Source organism: Cryptomeria japonica, chromosome 10 (genome assembly GCF_030272615.1).
Source record: "Cryptomeria japonica chromosome 10, Sugi_1.0, whole genome shotgun sequence".
Lineage (NCBI taxonomy): Eukaryota > Viridiplantae > Streptophyta > Pinopsida > Cupressales > Cupressaceae > Cryptomeria > Cryptomeria japonica.
The window spans coordinates 760086545-760105174 of record NC_081414.1 but is presented as its reverse complement, the minus strand read 5'-3'; the positions used below and the strand labels follow the sequence as shown (position 1 = coordinate 760105174).

The 18630-nt window shown below is 36.8% G+C and overlaps 1 protein-coding gene across 1 annotated transcript in view; it reads right to left on the bottom strand.

Annotated features, from left to right (window-relative positions):
• Positions 1 to 16104, bottom strand: part of LOC131030727 (transmembrane emp24 domain-containing protein p24delta9) — a 31032-nt gene extending 14928 nt beyond the window's left edge. The window contains exons 1-2 of the mRNA XM_057961622.2: positions 15567 to 16104; positions 14131 to 14340 (exon numbers count right to left, since the gene is read on the bottom strand). Coding sequence (XP_057817605.1) covers positions 14131 to 14340; positions 15567 to 15797 — 441 coding nt within the window. The 5' untranslated portion in view covers positions 15798 to 16104. The remainder of the gene's footprint in view (positions 1 to 14130; positions 14341 to 15566) is intronic.
• Between the last annotated feature and the right edge of the window lie 2526 nt (positions 16105 to 18630).

Below are 18630 nucleotides of genomic sequence, written 5' to 3'. Positions count from 1 at the left end.
CATCTACTTCCACTTCTACTGCCCATCTACTTCCACTTCTACTGCTTCCAGGGCTGGGAAACGTAGGTTGCATACACCACAGAGCAACCCCATTGCTGATATGTTTAATGTGCAGCTGAGAGATGAGATAGATGAATCCATTGGCAATTTCTTCTTTGCCAATGGCATTCCATTTCATATTACACGATCTCCTTATTATAGGAAGATGATGGATATGGTGGCCAAGGGAGGACCATCTTATGTGCCACCAGGGGAGACGAAAATGAGGACCTCAATCTTAGATAAAAGCTATTCCAAGATCAATATTTTGATGGAGGAGATGAAGGCATGTTGGGCGGCATCGGGGTGCAGCATAGTTATGGATGGGTGGACGAACATTAGCCATCCTCCACTCATCAACGTCATGGTCACATGTGCAGAGGGCCCATACTTCCTTAGAGCAGTTGACTGTACAGGGCATTGTAAAGATGCTGATTTCCAGTTTCAGGTCCTCAGGGAGGCTATTGAGGAGGTTGGGCCACAAAATGTGGTCCAAGTAGTGACAGATGCAGCCTATGTGTGTAGAGCAGCAGGGAGACTCGTTGAGGCAGCCTATAGACACATTTGGTGGACCCCATGTTGTGTGCATGCCATGAACAATGCACTCAAGGACATGGGGAAGATTGACTGGATTAGAGGAGTGGTCAACGATGCGAGAGATGTGCAGATGTTTATCTGCAACCACCACACTTCACATGCACTCTTCAGGACCTTCGCGAAGAAGGAGTTCTTGAAACCAGTTGAGACTAGATATGCATCCTATTTCATTCTCTTGGAGAGAATGATTGAGTTGCAAGAGGCATTGCAACTCATGGTTATGACTAATGAGTGGAATAGGTGGGCTGAGGCCAAGACAGAGCAGGGGAGAAGGGTGAAGGAGATAGTGAAGAGTGATGTGTTTTGGACTGATGCGAAATACATTGTCTCCATCATTTCTCCAGTATTCCAGGTGATCAGATATGGGGATGGAGATGCACCTAACCTTGGAGAGGTGTATGAGTGCATTGACTCTATGCTTGACCAGATGAGGGCTGCTGTGCGAGTGAAGGACCCCTCTCTAGCATTCTACAATGAGCAAATCCGGCCTATCATTCAGAGTAGATGGGACAAGTTGAACACTCCTTTGCATATGGCTGCCTTTGCCTTGAATCCTAAGTGGTACAAGGCTAGACCGGGTAGAATGACACCAATTGAGGATGATGAGGTGAAGGCGGGTTTCTTTAGGTGCATAGAGAAGATGTTTGATTCCAGAGATGCCGGCACAATGCGCACTGAGTGGGGAAGATTCGCCACTCTTAGAGGTTATTCAGATGCGGCAAAGATGGATATAGACACTATGGCACAGGAGGACCCACTTTTGTGGTGGACTTGTCATGGCCTGAAATCTTTGACCACCACTCTAGCCATCCGTCTGCTATCCCAGGTTTCCAGTTCTTCAGCTGCTGAGAGGAACTGATCTACATATAGCTTCATCCACTCTCTTAAGAGGAACAGACTTACCTCTAAGAGAGCAGAGAAGCTTGTGGCTGTACACAGTGCTTTGCGTCTCATAGACCGCAAGACACTCGTGTACAAGGAGAGTCCAGCAGCACGATGGGATGTAGAGTCAGAGGAGCCTTCACAGATTGATGAGGATGATCCTACCACTTCAGATACAGGGCTAGTTGGTGTGAGCTTGAGGGACCTTGATCTTCAAGAGTCCAGCAGTTCCAGTGAGGAGGAGTTCGCAGATGATTAGAGGCCTCCATTAGCTACATTTTGAGTTTTGTCATTTTGTCTTTGACTCTAGTCTCTTTTGTAATGCTATTGCTACACGTATTTGTATTTGGCTACTCATTGTAATGATGAATTATGTAATCATCTTTATTATTATAGACTTTGCAATGGCATCAGATATTCGTATTTTCGTTTTCCTTTTTCGATATTCATATGATAGAAATGAGAGATCTCCAATTTGACAATTTCATTTGTCAAATTTTATTTAGCATTTAGCAATTAGTATTACTAATCTAAGTAATCTTGGTATTTCCTATAGTTTCATTTGAAATCTAATTCTTATATTGTTATACTGTTATACATCTTTTCAAAACTAGTTTTTCAAGTACTATATGTATATATATGAGCACCACCACCCCGCCACCCCCCCGCCGTCCCCAAATTTAGGCCCTTGGTCCCCCCGTCCCGAAAACGCGTCCCCCTCGTCCCCCCCGTCCCCAATGCCCGTGAAACACTGGTATTCCTCCTGGAAGTCGATCCTATGCGATGTATTGGGAATCTTGTTTAGGCGAGGCCGACTTTTGAGCAACCAATTCTTATTGATGAGATTCAGACAAGTATCGGGATCATCTTCATAGATTGACCGAGCTCCTTCTAAGCTTTGGTAAATCATATCTTTATGCTCTGGAAGATGAAGAGCTTCACTTATAGCTTCCTCTGAAAGGTAAGCTAAGTTGTTCCCTTCCTTGGATACGATCGTCCTTGATTGTGACTCATAGTGGCGGGCGCACTCGATCATCAGCTCATGACACTTGACTGCGGGAGGGAAACCTACAGCCTTGATGATGCCACTTTCAATTATCCTCTTTGCAACAGGTGATGGCTTGCCAATCTAAGGGACTTCTCGAAACTTCTTCACATTGAAGTTTCCTAAGTTGGTGTCTCCGATATTACTCCATTTGGACACGATCCTGGTCTCCAATTCGTCATTCTTCTGATCTTCTTTGATGAGAGTCGGGCGACTAGTAGATACTCCTGCCTTTGGAGTTGCCATCTTGATACCTACACAACATTTCAAAATTAGTCCTTGAGCTTTAAAGGGTAGAAAATAAGACTCAAAAGGAGGATTTAAGATATTAATTAGGAAATTTCATGATAAATCTAGAATTATCATTTCCTAATTAACTAATCAAAAATTCTCAAGCTTTAGACCCTTTTTTTTAAATGCTATTAAAACAAGCCTTGACAAGGAATATCAAAAACGAGTCTATACCTTCTCTTGAGTACTAAACTCAACTTTTGAAAATGATGCAAGAAAAATGGATTTTGCTAGGCAAGGTTTAAATCATAGCCCTCTCTTGGATGAATTACACCTCCCTTAGCCTCCAAAAGAGCTTCACCCCACTTAGCCTTCAACACTTAGCAAAATTTCGCCTCCAATCTGCTGGATTTCGCTCCTCAATTTACTCTTCAATTTCGCACTTAGAAGGAGTGAATGAATGATTTGAAATGTGAAGCAACACTCCTCCATTATATAGAGCACTCACCCTACTCCCTTCAAGGCCGACTTGGCAAAAAAGGGGTAAAAAATAAATAAAATCTCTAAAAAAGGGTGGCCGACTTGCCTATAAAGGCAAAACAATTCCCTTGAGCGCTCATTTTAAATTTTAAAAAATTAATTTTAATCCTCCAAGGTAAAATTTTGATTATTTCAAGGCTTAAAATTAATTTATTAAATGCAAAATACTTTTAAATTAATGCGAATTTAAATTTAATTTTCCAAATGTCTCAAATTTAGCAATTTTGGTGATTTAGTGCAAACTGGAGAATATCAATTTTTTGATCAAGGTCTCAATGAAGCTTGCTAATGATTTCGCCTTGGACCCTCTCCAAGGGTCAAGAGCGATTTTCCAAATTAAGGTGAATTCATATCCAATTAAGGTCTTGCATTTCAAATTTTGGTATTCTGCATGAGGAATTTAGGTGGAAATGTGGATTTCGCCCTGGACCCTCTGGAAGGGTCAAGAGCGATTTTCTCATTTTAGGTTGTAATCCACCTTAGCTTGATTGTTGAACTCTCAACGCAATTTCTAAGATCCATTTCCTTGCACCACCGAGTTACTTCATCAAAAATCTTGAAGGAAATAACGCTTTTAGAGGAATTTCACCCTGGACCCTTTGGAAGGGTCAGAAGCGATTTTCATAATTTGGCTCGAAATTGACATTTTTCAAAGTTCAAAATCTCTTCAAGGCATCTCAAATAGGTCTTCTCACTGAATTCGAGACTTAGTTCTATCCAACTTAGGAGAAAAAGTGTGATTTTGGTGTTTTTCGCCCTAGACCCTCTCCAAGGGTCAGGAGCGACTTTTTCTCCTTAGGCTTACTCCTTCATCAACTTCTCTCGAATCTTTCCTTCATCACTAGGTAATGTCCTTCCTCATCCACTCAATGCATACTTGGTTTGTTGTTGCAAGGTAAAATGGGTATTTGAAAGATTTTCGCCCTGGACCCTCAGCAAGGGTTAGGAGCTACTTTTGCAACTTTGACTAAAAATCCTCATTTCCTTATCTAAAAACTTCTTCACCAAGCAAGATCATGTCTATGCCTCCAAACCAAGCAAGAAAGTCCTCCTTCCAAGTTTTTCGCCCTGGACCCTCAACAAGGGTCAGGAGCGATTTTTCTTCTCCTGGCTTTGAATCGTCAAGTTTTGAAGCAAACCACTACTCATCATGATCTTAAAGGGCATCTTTACCTTAGTGCATCCTTGCCTTAGCAAAATCTTCAAAGAAATAGGTAGTTTTTGTGATTTTTGCCCTGGGCCTTCTACAAGGGTCAGGAGCGACTTTTGAATTTTAAGCATATTCCTCCATTCTTTTGACTTCAAATCACCTCTAAGGCATAACACATCGTGTCCTTCTCCTATCCAAGGAAGATATAGCAAGATTTTGTCTTAATTCTACAAAAAAAGGAGAGAACCTTGGAAATTTGCTATGGACCCTCTCCAAGGGTCAGGAGCGATTTTGATAATTGCCTTCAAAACTTTCATTCTCAACAATCCTTCTTCACTTCAAGGCATTTCAAACATCATTTCAAACTCACGCCTAGGCTTAGCTTTGCTCAAATTTTGGAGGAAAAAATAGGTTTTAGAATTTTCGCCCTGGACCCTCTCCAAGGGTCAAGAGCGATTTTTCCCTTTTGGGCTTGGTTGCTTCTTGTTGGCCATCCAAATTATCTTCAAAGGGTAAAACATGCCTTTTCACATCCACTCCAACCATAAAAATCATTATGGCCTTGCAAGGAAAATGTGTTTTTTGAAAATTTCGCCTTGGACCTCCTGAGAGGGTCAGGAGTGAATTTTGTAATATTGACCAAAATGCTTCACTTTTCACCTTAAAACCTCTTTGCCAAGTAAGATTTCATCCTGTACTGTGCTATGAATAGGTTTTCATGTCCAAGAAAGGTCAAAAAAATGTGCTTGAAAGGAATTTCGCACTGGACCCTCAACAAGGCTCAGGAGCGAAATTTAGGTTTTCAACAACGTCCTTCATCTTTTCGAGTTGAAACTTTCTCAGGCGGGTAAAGGGAGTAGCTCATTTTCCATTCATGTTCAAAACTTGATCTTTTTTCACTGCAAAATGAGGAAAATTCAAAATTTCGCCTTGGGCCTTCAGCAAGGGTCAGGAGCAAATTTGCCTTTATAGCCCAAAATTCATCAATTTGCACGCTTTTAAACCCTCAATTGCATCAAGTGACGTCCAATCTTCCTTCTGGGAGACCTTGCACAAAACAAGTTAGCCAAAATTAGTGACAAATAAACTTAAACAACATTTTCGCCCTGGACACTCAGCAAGGGTCAGGAGCGAAATCCTCATTTTAGGCTAAACTGCTCAAAATTTTAAGTTTCAAACCTCTTCACAAGGCAAAGTCAGGTCATTTTCAAGGCCAGGAACCAGTAACAAGCCTACTCAAAACAAGAAATTGTGCTTAGAATGAAGTTCGCCCTGGACCCTTAGCAAGGGTCAGGAGCGATTTTTCTATTTCAGGCATCATCTTGATCAAAAAAAGTCTCCAGGCAAGAACACACAAATTCACCTTCAAACATGTCAAAACTTAGTCAAAATTGTGAAGGAAATCCAGTCTACGAAGAATTTCGCCCTGGACCCTCAACAAGGGTCAGGAGTGAATTTGACATTTTCAGGCTCTTGATCCATTTCATTCCCTATTTAACTTGGCCGACTAGATTCTCTTTCTTCACTGACCATGCTTAGTTAACTCAGACTTAGAAATAAACTGGACCTTACGCAAAAAACCCCTATTCAATCTAGACCTGACCTGAGACCTGTCCTATCCCTGACCTAACCAATTTGACTCTCCTGAAAGGAATACCTCACTCTGACAATCTTGAATCCTCAGGCGTACTAACAATTGTCCAAAATTTGGTTAGACTCAACTTGAATGAAACCCTAAAACTGAGCTTCCAAGGCTCAACCCTAATCCAGCTAGCTCAGACAAACCACTCACCCACTCAAAATCCTAAAAGCAGAGAGAAAACAAGCAGAGAGAAAGCAAAAGAGGGGGTCCCCGTTCTTAATGGGGCGATGTGAGAAAAGGTCACAACAACCGTATATTTAAATTTCCATGACAAAGGATAGACATAGAACATTCCCTTACTACAGATGTTTAGCCAAAAATGTCTCATAAGTTGAGGTAAAGTATGAGCAATGATATTGCTACATGTCCGTAGAAGGAAACCAAGAAGCATTGTTACCAGGTTTGAAATATATGATTAGTTTGGGTGTTCAAAAAAATCAAAATTCCAGGCTATTTTTTCTTCAGCAATTGAAAAATACAGATCAAATCAGACAAATCGATACACAACTGGATTTGAAACAAGTCCGACCAGATTTATTGGTTGACAAATTTCTTCACTATCACCACAGCTGAACCTTCACATGACTTCCTTTAGGTCTTCAATGTGTGCCTTTTGTAAATAAATTATAATCCACTTAAATCAGGGGTTTCCATCCACAAACTCAGCAAGGAATATAAAAGGGTTTTAGTCCTTTATTTTCTAACCTAAAGGAGTTTTCCTGCTCCACAAGGAAGTGTAATCAAATATATAATGAATTCCCAATGATATCCTTCTCCTTTGCTTGGTTTTCATTCAATACCTTTTTCCCTCCAAGGATTACAACTATTCAGACATCCATTAATAAACATTAATTATAATTCCTTTTTATTATATTACTTAATTCTTTTTGGAAGCAGCTTTAATTTCTTAAGTGTTTCTTCTTCTGTGATTGGGGATGATGTGGATTGGGTGATGGTCCTGATTTGTATTCATACAATATTAACTTGCTTCACAAATGCTATGATGATCGATATCCATCCAATTCTTGGACCAAGTTGTCTTTATTACTGTGCATCACTGGCAATGATATCTCTTAAAAAATTTGCTAGCAATGATGCAATAGACCCAATTCAGATTTTGACCACTCTCTGTATTGAATGGTTTACTTTCTCATCAATCTGGGGATATTGTAATGGTCAGTCTCTCTATCATTTCTTCTGGGTTTCATTCATTCTCTATTATCTGCCCAATCTTTTTTAGAATATAATAGTAAGTTCAAAAGGCCTCACATATCTACCAAAAATCGTCAGGGAATTCATCCTCATGAAGTTCAATGCAACAAAACTCAAGTGAAGAATCATGACAGATATTAAGCGGCTGCAGAGGAGATGGCAGAGCCTCGCAGTTCATATAATCCCCTGTTTGGCAATTGAAGCCTTTTGCACCAGTCTGCTAGCTGCTCTTTCCCATTCTCCTTACAAGCCCATCTGCTTCTCCTCCTACAGAAGCATTGTTTTAGTTTACTATTTTTCTTCCAAATATGTGTGACAATTTGATGGAGTGAAAACATTTTCATGTTTGTAGGTTACATAATCATCATGTCAAATTATCTCTTATCATTCATGATTTCGTTTTGAAGATGGGGATAATTACACTCTCTTTCCAAAGTTGGCTGTCCATTGCAACTTAACATGCATTCTTCAGCATTCTAGGTATCATCATGCAGTTTGGGATCATTGCAGTTTCCAAATCTCTGGAAACAATACTTTAATTTCTTTATTATTTAAGCTATCCTTTATTTAAAATCTGCAAGAGTGTAGTTAATGCCTACAGATATTATGCCCTTACTACCAAGCCTTTGGCAACATCATCAACATTCCTTGAAACAATTATTACAACTTTACCTGCTTGAATGATTACCAATTCCCTCCAACTTGTGTTCCTTAAGCAAGGCACAAAAATCTGCCATATTTCTAAATTTGGTTAAAATATCTTCTGATAATCATTGCTAGTAATATCCTCACAACTGAGGTAGGTATATCACAAATATAAATTATCTGCTTCAATAACCATACTAATACTCTCTTGTGAACTGTATTCGGCCAATTCAACTAGAATGGAGCTACTACAGAGCATGAAATTTCTTTGATTTTACCCAAACCATTTATAGTATTCATCTTCTAGCTTAAGTATTGACATTCAAGATGTATATTCTTCTCATTTACTGTGAGACAATTCTTAAGTTTGATTTGATCTTTCCATGAAAGAAACTCTGCTTGAATTGATCAAATATGAAATATCTTTTTGTTGAAATAATAGCTAGTTTGGATCAAATATAAGTATTACTTGCATTGGGCTGGACCCAAACGCATTATGTAACTTGTAACCATTAAGGATGTTGATATTTGTAGCTAAGTCGGATCCCCTCTAGAGCCGACCTAGCACACTTAACATGTGTATGGCCCAGTCAGCCTTCTTAACATGTGTATGGCCCAGTCAGCCTTGGCCATGTTTGCTATTACATTTTGTTACATAAATTCTTGTTTAGGTCTGGCCCTATTTGGGCAGTGTATGTAACTTGCAAATATGAAAATTGGGCAAAACCCATAATGTAACTTGTAATAGGTCAAGTCCTATATTGAATGTAACTTGTATTGAGGTAACCTGTAGCGTGTAGGGCTGACCCTATATTGGGCGCCTAATCTAAAGCATTATATTGCTCCTTGTTGTAAGCCGACCTATGATGAATTGGGAGGCTAAGTCTCATATATATACAAAGTGTGAATCATTGTATCAACACACATTTCAGCGATAAACCATCTTCCTTCACTTAGCGAACTCTCACTTGCGGTGATCAGCGAGCCATAACTCAAGAGCAGCGAACTTCTTAAGGACAGTGAAGATACCTTTAAGGGCAGTGAAGGCACCCTCAAGGACAGCGAAGTCATCCCTGAAGCCTGCAACTTCATCTGCTAGGGCAGCGAATCATTCTGAACCAGAAAATCTCCTTTCATGACAGTGAATTCAGTTCTCCATCTTCTGTGACAGTGCACTTACCCATTGGTCTGCTCATTCATATCTTGTCTAGCGGATTTCCTTATTTGCTCAGCCAAACAAGTTCAATGTGCATTGTGCCCTAGTTCAATGTGCATTCTGAGTGCTTCATGTGTGAAGCAGATTCTAAGGACATCTACTGATTATTATATAATAAGATCTGAAATTTATAGCTGGGTTTTTCACCTCCAAGAGGGAGGTTTTCCCAGGGTATCTGTGTGTTTTGTGTTTGTTCTTCATTGCATTCTGATTTATGTTGTTTATTGTTTAATCTGATTGCTAAAATTAACACTTTTGGTATGCCTAATTATCCCCAACACTAGATCTGCCCATGCGGCCAAGTAGGTAGCTATCCTGATGCTGATGTAATAATTATCCACAATATGTATTGCAGTTAAAGACAACTAGCTGCAAAACTGAAAATGTTCTAGGTTTCAGATTGTCACGAGTTTAAAAAAAACGAAAACATACTTGAAAAGAAGCCAATATCAATTCAAGATTGAGACACACCAAGATCAGTGTGGACATTACACTCGCCAAATTTCGAAAGACACCAAGGATAGCACAGACACTGCACTTATCCAAGGAAAAGCTTTTTGTGGATTGTGTGCATCACACTAGAAAGACATCCTCTATCCTTAAAGGTTAAGAGACTATCTATAGTCACTTATCTTTCCCTCTTTTCCCTTTTACACATGGTAACATTATGCTACTTTTTCCTTTTTGTTTCTAACTCAAAAAGGTAACTTTGTTCTATTAAACATAGTGTTCCACGGAAACGCGTCCCCCCCCCTCAGGCCCACGTTTCTGAGACGGGGAGACGGGGACTTGGCGTCTCCCGATGTCCCACCACCGCCACCAATGTTCTGCTGGAGATGCAGAAACGTCTCGATGTCTCCAAGTTTCCTTGGGAGACGTCTCAGCGTCTCCACGTCTCCTTGGGAGACCCTTAGGCATCTCCAAGTCTCCTTGGGAGACTCCCAAGCGTCTCTTGAGGGGCAAGAAGACTTGTAGGAATCTCCCATCCAACGTCTCCAAGACTCCTTGGGAGACTCCCAGGCGTCTCTTGAGGGGCAAGGAGACTCGCAAGAGTTTCCCGTTCGAACACGTCAAACTCAAAAAGCAATTGAAATTTTTATTTTTTTTAATTTTGAGCGATTTGAGCATTTTGCCATTTTGTCTTTTGTAATGCTATTGCTATTTGCTACTCATTGTAATGATGTATCATGTAATCATCATTATAGACTTTGTGATATCAGATATTCATATGATATTTTAATAATAGAAATCTCCAATTTGACAATTTCATTTGTCAAATTTTATTTAGCAATTAGCATTCAAAAAATCTTAGTATTTATATTTAATATTTCAAAATTTGCTATTTTGTAATTTTACTAATTTCCTATGGTTCATTTGAAATGTAATTCTTATACTCTTATTACTTATACATCTTTTCACAAATAGTTTTTCAAGTACTATAAGTATATGTATAACTATATCAGCACCACCACCCCGCCACCCCCCACACCACCGTCCCCCCACTGTCCCCAAACTTAGGCCCTTTGTCCCCCCGTCCCCGAAACCCATCCCCGCATCCCCCCATCCCCAACGGCCGTGGAACACTGATTAAACAGAATACCATAATTCCATTGAATTGTATCCCCCCTCAAAAAGCCATGTTTCTGAAACCAGGAAATCCCCTTGCCATCCCCCCACTGCCACCACCTAAGTGGGATGTTTCCAGGGTGCCCTGAAGAAGCTGGGGGCATCTCTGGCATAAAAAGTCAATATTTTATAAAAAAGCATCTAAAAAATCAATGTTCCTCTATTCATGATAATGATTTTGATTTGTGTCAAAGCTTTTAATAGACAGACGGCATAATGTCATGTACAAATGATTGACCTTGAATGAAGGAAGGAATATCTACAGAATATTGGAGATAAAATAGACAACTAAATTGTAAACAACTGTTACTGTTACAAATACTTGGATAGACACTCTATTAGCCATTACTGTTTTTATTTCCACAAGCGCTGTAAGAAGTTCCTAAAAACAGAGAAGGCATAAATTAAAAAATTCAACAACAATGTCCATGTCTTCAACTGCATGCCCTCCTCATTTAGACTGATCAGAATACCCAGCTTCACCTTTAGTTCTCTGAAGAATGAAATTTTGGTCAAAAATAATAAGGATTTGATGTTGATGAAACATAGTATTAAATTTTGAAAAAGAGAATGTGCCACGAAGGTCCATGTGGTCTTGAATGCCTTAATTTGGTCTTGATAGCAGTGGCTCCACCCCTCAAACCCATCCTGTATTGCCATAGGGAACACAACAGGGGCATTGCCCTCGGACCCTGCAAGGTGTACTGCCAATCAACCCCATTGGAAACCCCAGCAACTGGCATACCCCTGTCGTCCCCAAATTTGGTTCCATGGTCCCCTGTCTTCATAACCCATCAGTGACGTCCCATAAAACAATGCTTAATGTAATAATAACCTCTTCCCATAAGTTTTCTATTCTAAGATTACCACAGAATTATTAATGTCACATACAACCATCCTAGCCATTTAAACATAAAACTAGGCTTTTTCATAGCACTTCATTTATAGCCACCATTTATTCTTAGCTAAGAGAAGAATACTGTCCACATGCTTTACGAGAAGCTAATAGATAGAGCATCCAAAATTTTATCAGGTATGATAATATATTAGTGCTCAATGTTCATTGAAAAGGAAAGGGTGAATTTAACAAAACAAAATAAAGGAGTAATACAATTTGAAAGCATATTGAATTTAACAAAACAAAATCACTCACTACTAAACACAGAAAAGGAGACTAGAACTCTTAATTCAACAAATAATGAGAACAAACTGTCAAGATATCTAAATTCAAAACTGTAAACTTAGATCTTTAAAATATAAGAAAAAGTGTATCGTGATCAGACAATTTTATAATACATCTAAAGAAATGCATAAGCCCCTGGCATATTCAAATCATAGTGAATGGTATCTGAAAGATTATTCTGTCAGTTTACACTCAAACTAATGAATTAGCAAGATTCTTAGTTTACAAGTGTGGTTATGGTAATGCCATTTTTAAATTAAGAGTGTGTATGTATGTGCACATGTGCACATATAAAAGAAAAAATATTGTTCTTTGAAAGAGCCCAATCATTTCTCATTCACCCATTTGGAGTAATATTTGGCACACATATATCTAAAACAAGATTTGTCAATTCAGTGAACAACAAATATGTATTGTCTAGCTTTTGCTTATGAGGAATATAAACCATTTATCTTCATCTTACAATTTTGTTACCATATTCAATTGTTCAAGAAAAATTGTATATGAATCAAGAAATTTATATCCTTTTTTGTTTGTAGAACATGCTTTTCACACAATGACAGTTCAAGCTAGGGCAGAAAAGGATGCATAGAATTTTAACATTCCTTATCTGTAATGCAAGGGATTAAATTTTAAATTAATATACAGAATATGCATCCTTGCTGGAGTTGAAAATTGGATGTACGATGATTAGAAAGAAAATCTGTTAGAAATGGCATTACCCATGTCCAAGACCCCACAATGCCAACTTGCTATGTGAAAATGTGGAAGTCCTCTGTCGTGATTGTATAGAGGCCTGCTGAGGCCTGCTGAGGGGATCCCCAGATTGTGTGGATCAAAATCAATCATCCTTTCTGGAGTTGATCAGCAAATATTTGGAATAAAAGAATATTTTAAATATTTTTTGTTTTTTTATGTTTTTGGTTTATAATTGTGTTTTGATATATTGTTATGTTTATACTTGTGTCTTCATAATTGAAATCTAATTATAAATATGTGAATAATTTATTTTGAATGTTTTCTTTTCTTTTAGTTTTCTTTTTTGCAATTTTTTTTTTTTAATTTTCATAATCCTAAATGGATATGGCACTAGTGAGTCAGATTCGTTAGCCAGCCATATTAAAACCAGCTCAAATATGGACTTGTCTATAGATATGTCCAGAGACAGATATGATCTCCACAACATATCCAAGAGTGTCATATTCATATCATGTGCAATATGCAGATACACATATCTGGTAACGGAAGAGTAAATATCCTACAACTTTGATGTGACCGTAATGATTTTTATGTTTTTCCAATTTCCATTCAAGTGAGATTGGGTGATCGTCACTTTTGAGCTTTCAAAATATGCAATTCTAGTATCTTTGTTGAAGAGATTTGTGACATACTTTCGTCAGAGGCTTTTCTTTATTTTCTTTCAGTGGTGAAGGTAACCACGGGAGATGCCAACAAACATTCCTGACATCAAGCATCCTCAAAAGGTAACAGTTTACTTCATTGGTGCAGAGACACATACCATTACAAAATGCACATTCAATACCCAAGATATAAATACCCCAAATTAGCAAGCAAGCATCATCTCTTAAAGTAATCCTTCTTTCAATGGTCAAGAAAGGATCTGATAATGTGGGTTTAAGTTTAATCTCTTGCTTGAAAACTTTAATTTAGACTAAACCCCACTTCTCACCAAGAGATAAAGTTTGAAAAATAAACTACCAAAATTATAATAACTGAGGGTTTCAAAAGCAATCCATCAGGGCAATATTTGACTGATTTGAATTTTGCCTAACTGTTACCAGCTAATCCACAAAAATTCATGGAAATTTTTTACTTTGTATTAGCATATTACACCTGATTAGAATCTCAAAGCACCAAATATGCTTAGAAGACGTGTTTAATCATAATGCTTCTAATCTGCTCTGTTCTGGAAGTAAACTTTAACACTTAATGAAACCTACAGAATCCTTGAAGCTCAGAAAAGAAAGAACTCATATCAATGTGCACAAATGATGGAATTAGTATTTTAGTGAAATACTAAAACAAAAAGTATCAAAGTAAACTTGAGAAACAAATTGGCAATTAAACTTATGAAAAAGGGTATATGCTTTGTAGTTCATACATCAATTTTATCTCTCTTGGCAATCTTTGTCCAGTCCTTTGCAAAAACACCAGTCTTCCATTCGATTTCAACAGTTGCCTTAACAACTGGTTGGACAGGAGGTATCCAGAAACAAGCCAGGTAATCCCCTACTTCAGTGGTGGTGAAGGCAAATTGTCCTGATTCTACCTTTTCAGCATAATGCACGCTATTTCCATAAGGAGAAGTCACCTATACCAAAAAAACACAAGAATCAATGAAATATTAACATATAAACAATGACCATGTCTCATTCTTGACAATCCCTAATGCCCAAAAAAGTAAACCCCACCCTAAAATTTATGGAAAACATTCTGAGGTAAAACATCAACTTGGGCCATCACAACCTGAAAAGAGACATTTATTTCAAATAGTTGTGGTTTAAGTTTTAAAAGTAACCAGAGACACTCATAAGAGTGTAGCCTAGATTTAAATTCCACGGCTTAATAACTCAACCCATAAGTCCAGCACACATGTGGCGAGCTGAAAAATCAATTTGGACCCTGCCAACAACACAAAAATCTATGAAAAATATTAGGACACCGGCAGTAGCCACATCATGTTTCTCCAATCCTAATCCTACGAAAGTGAATCCAGCCCTAAAAAATTAAAAGGGAAAATAGGAGTAAAAATTCTCAAAATTATAAAAATGGTCAGCAAACATATAAATCTAATCAGATCCCCCTAGACAAAATAAATGAAGATTGAATTGGCTGGAAGGATCGTGGTGTAATTGTAATGGAGGACACAACTAAGAATACAACCCAGGTTTACATCTACCCACCATAATTACAGAGCCCATAACTTCAGTAACAATGTGGTGAGGCTGTCGAGTAACACTTATAGGGTTTATATAATTATAACCTCTATTTACAAATATTAAAAACGCGGTCCAACCTTATCCCACATCAAACTAAAAGCGAGCAATTTCCCTCACTCAGAAGTTATGAAGTAAAGCAACCCAAATTATGAAATTGAAACCTAATTGCCCCACTGAAAAATATGAAGAATGAAGTATTACTTACCCTAGTAGGATTCAAATCTCACAGTCCCCACCACAGTAAACACGCGGCAAGTTTGTGGTCAATGATTAAAGGTTATAAGTCTTAACAGGCTAATCCCAAGCACACCCTGGCCATCTCCATATTTAAGGAAGCAATTAGCCCTTACCAAAGATTTTTGTAATCTACCGGCAATGATTAGCTCTTACCCAAAATTTATCTAATCTACTAGCAACAATTAGCCCTTCTGTCACACGAAAACCTCCCATATAACAAGAGAAAAGTTTACTTTAACTTACTCTAAGATAAAACCTACCCCAAAATTTATCAAATAATCTACTGCCCAAAATTTGCCGTTATGTCAAACCTGGAAACAGGAATAATTTTGAAAAAAAATGGTGAGTTTGGCTAACTTACCCTGACAGTGAGTTTGTGATCATCTGGCACAGGCTGTGTAGTGATAGTCCCCAAACGATGTTCATCTGAACCAGGCGCTACAACATGATAATTCCCCAGCACCATAACATTGTGTTGAATCTCCTCTGCTATACATTTGGTCTGTCCTGATGGCAGATCAAACCGAAGGCACTGAGTACCACTAAAACTCAAACATAACAACACCGAAACAAAAAACCCAAATCGCCCCATCTTATAAAAACTATTGAGTAAGCCAAATGATGCCTCTGAATAAGTACAGATCCGATCAAACTGATGCCATTAAAAAGCCAAATCGGCAAAGCATATGAAGATTTGGTAGCACAAAACTTATGTGGGTCAGTCGCGAAAAACAAGTCAAGAAAAATTTTAAATACTTCGAAGACAATCTTGTAATATGGGTGCGCAGGATCGTGCCAACGGGTGTGCAGGATTTTAAATTAACAATTGACAGTTTTTGCCTAGTCGGCAATGTGGTTGATTTCTATTGGATTGTAGAGAGGACTGTTGAAATTTGATTGGTTGCAACACGCCGCAGTTTGTTAGTGTTGCCTGTTTTTTTATTGTGGAACATCAATATATTTATAGTTCCGTCCTTCCTCATTAAAAGAGGCTTTAATACAATTTTTTTATTAGTACAGGGATTCTATAGTCCAGGAAAAAGTCAACTAACTAATATATAGGAGCAAAATAAATAATTAATATATAGGATCATTCAAGCTTGCATCAGAGTTGATTTGGGTCATGAGTTTGTTTTCATTGGTTCCAAACTCTGAGGCTTGCCCTTGGGCTGAGACATGGGATTCCTTTGAGTTATAGAAAAAAATTTAAAAAATTCAATGATATTAAACAATTTTAAAAAGAAAATAATATAATTGATTTTTTAAAATAAAATACCTTTGAGTTATAGAAAAAAATTCAATGATATTAAACAATTTTAAAAAGAAAATAATTTAATTTTAATTTTTTAAAATTAAATTTATTATTTTAAAAAATCAATTATATGATTATATTTTTTCCTACAAAATTTATATAAAATGATACATATATAAAAAAGATCTTCACATCATATTAAAATTTAGAATGGTTATCAATTATATGATTATATTATAAATGAATTATTATCAAATCATGTACATTTAAAATGGTGTAAATATTTAAAAATAAAATAAAATAAAATCGCATCATATTAAAATTTAGAGTGGTTGTCATATTATTTTTGTCTTGTGAGGTTGTAGGATAAATTAATATGAAAATTACTAATGCCATCAAAGAAGTAGTTCCGTATGAAAATTTACTTATATTAATTTTATATCACTATATACTAATATCTTATCAATTCAGAACTAAAATTACAAATATACACTATTCATATTAAATCAATTAAAATGACATTGATAAATAATAGAAGAATGGATTTGTCAAAGATATTAAATTTCCACAATTCGTGATGAATATTATGCTAAGTTTTTGGATTCAATTGTGTATATTTTGTTTGTATCAATGTTTCGGATCACACTCCATGATCCATCATTAGGATGAGAGAGAGTACTTATAATTAATATGTATTTTATTTCAAGCTTCCTAGTGTGTCTAACATAAGGAGTTGCATTAGTGTTGGTTTACAATGCAATCTAATTTTTATTGCATTTGGAGAGGTTGTCGCCCTCAACCTCTCCACATCCAACAACGTGTCCTTGTCCTTGCTCTCTAGCCTTGGCACAAGCTCCTCCAACTCAAGTATAAGCTAACAACTCATCCCATTTAGGAGTGTTTTTTGGCATGTAATTTTTTATTATAAATTTACATATCAATTTAACTTGTCCAAATCAAGCAAACTATGTTTTTACCCTCCAAATATATTACACACTACTTAATAATTACATTTTAGTATGGTGTTGACACATAAGCTTCTAAGGTTTATAACATATTCATTTGACTTCATCAAATAATTAAAACTAGCAAACAATATAAAATTGCACTAGCTTTTAATTGGCAAGAGGTTTTAAATGTAATAATTGTAGCCTGCAATTTTCAAGCATATTGCAAAATTAGAGATTCATTATAACAACAAATAGTTGATAGTGTATGCTTATGGATTGAACTATTTGTTATTTTTTGAACATCGATATTTTGAATCACATTACATGATCCATGATAAGGATTAAGAAAGAAATCTACTTTAAAACATTTTACAATTATAGTAAATTGTGAATAAATTAAGCACATTTTTACATAGTATGGGATCGATCTTATCACACCACTACAAAGTAAAGGAAAAATCATGCACTTTAAAAAATATGACACTAAAAAATGCTACCTAAGAAAAAGAATAGAGCCCTAAAAGTTCTCAAAATGAGAATGGTTTAACAACACCTTTGAGAATCTACAAATTCTTGAAAAACTAGGTACCAAAATAAAATAAAAAGGACTATGCCACTACAATGAGCACAAGATTCTACCCCAAATAAAAAAAATGCTCATAAAAAGGAGGTCCTTAGTTGAGTTATGTTTGTTTGAAGTTGAATTACGAAATCAAAATTGCTAATCGAGAGGGGTTAGATTGGAGTGACTTGGTAATGATCGTTTGGATGTCAAATTTAAGATAGTCCCAAGATTATGGTCATATGGTTGTCAAATTTAAATAGTTTCACACCCATGATCATTTGGTTGTCAATTTTAAGATAGTCAAACCAAAAATGATAATAATTTTTTTTGTCACAAAAAAATGAAGTGTTATATATGAAAATAAGAGTTTTTGGGTCTTCTAGAATCAACATAAGGTCTATTTTGACCCAAAACGCTCAAAACTGAACTTTTGATATAAAGTCACAAAAATAAAAGCCTAAATCTAATATTTATATTAGTTTTTTGATAAACTAGGTCATCATTCAATGCAAGAGAAGATCATACTCAATTTTTCAAGATCCACCAAGATTTTCAATCTTGCAAAATCTTTAAGCACAAATTGCTCTCAAAGTTGAGAAGGGGATTTTTAGATCTAAAGCTTCGATACCATGCTAGAGTCACTCAAGGACTCATGCTC